General features: G+C 36.7%; 1 protein-coding gene across 1 annotated transcript; it reads left to right on the top strand.

Annotated features, from left to right (window-relative positions):
* Positions 1–2,672: 2,672 nt before the first annotated feature.
* On the top strand, positions 2,673–3,200 carry LOC131062575 (uncharacterized). Its single transcript, XM_057996270.2, has one exon. It carries the CDS (start codon positions 2,673–2,675, stop codon positions 3,198–3,200), a length of 528 nt encoding a protein of 175 aa, XP_057852253.1.
* Positions 3,201–4,078: the final 878 nt, after the last annotated feature.

Below are 4,078 nucleotides of genomic sequence, written 5' to 3'. Positions count from 1 at the left end.
CTTAGGAAGGTTATGGCGTTTTTGGAGAGAATAATGATCTAGTTGAAATACAATAGGTTAATAAACAGAGATGGGGATCAAATGTGTTGGATTATTTGAAGAGAACCTGTGTGCAAGGAAGGATGGAATGGAATTGGAAGTTGGTGGAGGATTTAAATATGGATCCTTGAAGCATACCAAATATCTTCAAAATATTTTCAATTCTAGAAATATCAGGTTATCAGGAGTTCAGGATGAGATTGTGTGGTGTGGCTCTAAATATGAGAAGTACTCAATAATGGCAAGGTAAAAATTAGTGGAGGATGCAATATATTTGGAGGATTGGGCACAAAATTTGTGCTGGAAAAAATTATGTCTCCCCAAAGTTGGCTCTTTCTCTTGGCTACCCTTGAGAGGTCACATTTTAACAGGAGAAAGTTTGAAAAAGCTTGGTTTTGTTGCTCCTTTTAAGTGCTTTCTTTTTAATAAGGAAGAGGAAAATTTGGATCATTTATTGTTGCATTGTGAATTTACTTTAGAATTTTGGAAGTATGTCTTAAATGAGTTGGGATGGAAAACTCCCCTACCCTCAAGATTAAAGGAAATTTTTCAAAGTTGGTTTTGATCCAGTCAGGTTTCTATGTTCTCTAGTATTGGGCAAGTCTCCCTTCGACTATCATCTGGGAAGTGTGGAAGGAACATGACAAGAGATTATTCGAAGATAAATCAAACTCACTGAGGTGGATGTGTGTAAGAATTTAAATAGCTAATTTGGAGTTGGTTAGCTCAACTACATCTTATATCAACCTTAATAAGGTTTCCTTTCTCTGGTAGATAGATTGATCAGCAAAGATGGTCACTAATTAAATTTGGACCTGTTAATGGGCTTTCTCGAGTTGACCCAAAGTGTCAGGATAGGGTCAATGTGGAGTGGAGGGAACTAGAACATGGATGCATAAAAATTAATTTTGATGGTGCATCAAAAGGGAATATGGGCCCATCAGGGGCTGGATGCACGACTCGTAGCTGGAAGGGCGATATTCTTGCCCTTGGTGTGAGATGGCTTTTGGTAGGGAAAAATGACGAAGTTGAGGTCCAAGCAGCACTTTGGGGAGTAAGGATGACCAAATGATTTGCAGTTTCTAAGTTGCACCTTGAAGAAGATGCGTTGATTATTGTTAATGCCATAATCAAGGGGGAGGCGCCTTTGTGGAGATTACAGAAATTTATAAAAAAATTAAAAGACACTAAATATTTTTCAAATTTCACATACCTTGTGGGAGGGTAATGTCGTTGTGCACACTATGTTAAGGAAGGGATATCATTAAATATCGTGCAAGGTAAAGAGATTTGGGAAGATTTTTAAGGGATTGAGATGGTGTACGAAGATGAAAGTACATTGGCATTTGAGAAGGAATGATAAAATTTAGTGGCCACGTTGAGCGGCGATGGATTCAATAGAAATTCAAAATATAACAATTATACAATAAATTAAATTTTTTTAAAGATAAATAATCATAAATTATATTCTAATAACTTTTAATTATTATTTGTAATTTCATAAAAAGATAAATAATTAAAAAAAAAATCAAACTTAAACATTAATTAAAAATTGAAATAGAATAAACTAAATGCAAAGTCAAAATATGTAAAAATCCAAATATTAATAAAAATAATATTTAAAAAAATATAATAAATAGTAACTATTTTAAATTAAAAAATAATTAAATAAAAAATAAAATTAATTCTTTTAATTTATTAGAATTAAAATATTAATAAAATATGTCCCTAAAATATAATTAATAGATTTCAAACAACATTAATATTAATTGAATCGAGGTTCGTTAATGGTCTTGGTAGGATAAATCCTACAATGGATCCAAAGCAAAGAGATGTGTCGAAAAAAATAGAGAAAGGGTGGGTAAAGATTAATTTTGATGGGGCCTTAAGAGGGAACTCAAGGGTATCAGGAGCAAGTTGCATTGCGAGGAATGATGAAGGTATTGTCTTGGACAGGGGGCACAATGACTTTTAGATGGAACAAATAATGAGGCACCACCGAGAGAAGCTGTATTGGCTAACCATCTAGCAGACAAACTATCGATTTTAAAATTACAATTGGAAAAAGATTCAAAAATTATCATCGATGCAAAGGAATTATACTTTTGGTTTTTCAATGGTGTCGAGGAGGAGGCTAGGTATGCAGCTAAGAGATTTCAGAGATTTCAGGCAGGGAGATCGACCTAGATTTTATACTCGGCCAACTCTCAGAACTTGGTCAAAGCCAAAATAGGTTTGGGAGGATCAGAACATATCTCATTTTCCTTCTCATCCATGAAAGGACAATTTTGGTAAGATTTGGGGCTCAGGGTGGAGGAGAAATGCTTACTTGGGGACCTTCAAGGAACCCAGTGGAGTTCCAGATGAATCAAAATCTAACTGGAAGAGATTTCAAGAGAAGGAGTGGAAACTGAAGAAGATCCCTAGACTAGAGGAGACGGAAAAAGGGAAAACAACCATCACCTGAAGGTAAGAAGTTATCCTTTTTTCTGGATAATAGGAATTGGAATGATTTGGTTTCCTTTCTAAAATCAAGGGTTATTTTTATAAAATGTGTGGGAGATCGGCCTGCCTTTAGTTGAGTTAAAGAGTGGTGTGCAGAGAACTGGCCATTTAAAGTTGAGGTTAAAACAATGACTAACGGATTTTTCCTTGTTATTGCGAAGAATAATGAAAATAAGAACTGGGTTTTTGATAATGGACCCTTTTTTATGGGAGGTAAGGGTTTGTTTATCAAAGATTGGAAGCCAAATTTTAATCAACTTAAGGCCCATCTAGAGGAGGTTCCAATTTGGTTGAGGCTATATAATCTATCACGAGAGTATTGGAATGAAGAAACCTTTATGAATATTGACAATAAGATGGGCTTCTACATTAAATCGGATGAAGCTATAGAGGCGAAGGACTTCAACATGTATGTTCGTATTTGTATTGGTTGGAAGCCTCATTTCCCTTTGCCCAACACTATAGAGATCAACACTAATGAAGGTTGTTGGCTACAAGAAGTTGAAGTTGAAGAAAACCTGGAAAGATGTAAGTTGTGTGAAAAAGAGGGGCATTCGGCAGAAATATGCTTTATTGACCCTAAGAGAAAATTTGTAGCTATGAATGACGTAGATTCCCACTTTCAGACTATGCAAGAGGAAGTGAAGGCTCGATAGGATAAGGTTGTGAGTGATGTGGCATATCCCTCATGTGGCCTTGTCCTGGGCATGGAGGAGGATAGGGTGGAACCCCAGGCTCCTGGCAATGGTGGGTCGATGGCCCAAGATGCTGGTCAGGTTAGTGGACAAGTTGACGCGGCTCATTTAGTCAAAGAAGCTCTACACAAGGTGGAGAAAGCAATGGAGGCTCTTGAAGCAAAGAGAAGAAATCAACAGAAGGATTACGATAATGGGGATAATGGTCAGATGGAAAATGCGGGAGTGGAGAATAAAGAAGGTAGGTCAGAGAATGAAGCTTTTAAGGATTCAGATTTTATGTCTTGGAAAGATGAAGAGGATGATTGGGGAATTATGGATGAAGAAGGCATTGTGGATATCAAGACAATTAATCAGACTGACTCAAAAGTCTAGAAAGCTTATTTGGGAGAAAAAAATCTAGAGGACAAAAACCTAACAGAGTTCATATCACCATGGCTGGTAGTGCTAAAGGTCAAAGCAAATTAGTAGGACTTTCCTGAAGGAAAATGAAACTCATCAGTTGGAATGTCAGGGGATGCAACGCCCCTAACAAGAGGTGTTCCATCAAGCGTGGGCTTGACCAAATTAAACTTGATTTAGTTTGTCTACAAGAAACTAAAATAAGTTTAGAGGAGGCGAGAAACATGTTGAAAAGTTAGAGGATGTGGTCTGGGACCTTTTTGGATGCAAATGGGTCTGTTGGAGGTCTTGGGATCTTGTGGAATCTAGCTTCTATGAATGTAGAGGAGGTAGCGAATTCTCAGTCATGGCAATTATGTAAGGTGCACTCTTTCAAGATAAATTGTGATTTATTTGTTTTGAATATTTATGGCCCTGCTAAGTCCCACATGCAACTT

This window comes from Cryptomeria japonica, chromosome 6 (genome assembly GCF_030272615.1).
Source record: "Cryptomeria japonica chromosome 6, Sugi_1.0, whole genome shotgun sequence".
Taxonomy (NCBI): Eukaryota; Viridiplantae; Streptophyta; class Pinopsida; order Cupressales; family Cupressaceae; genus Cryptomeria; species Cryptomeria japonica.
This window is presented reverse-complemented; position numbering and strand designations above follow the sequence as displayed.

Excerpts from the sequence above, each read along its gene's own strand:
- LOC131062575 (XM_057996270.2), top strand. The coding sequence starts at position 2,673 with ATGACTAACGGATTTTTCCTTGTTATTGCGAAGAATAATGAAAATAAG.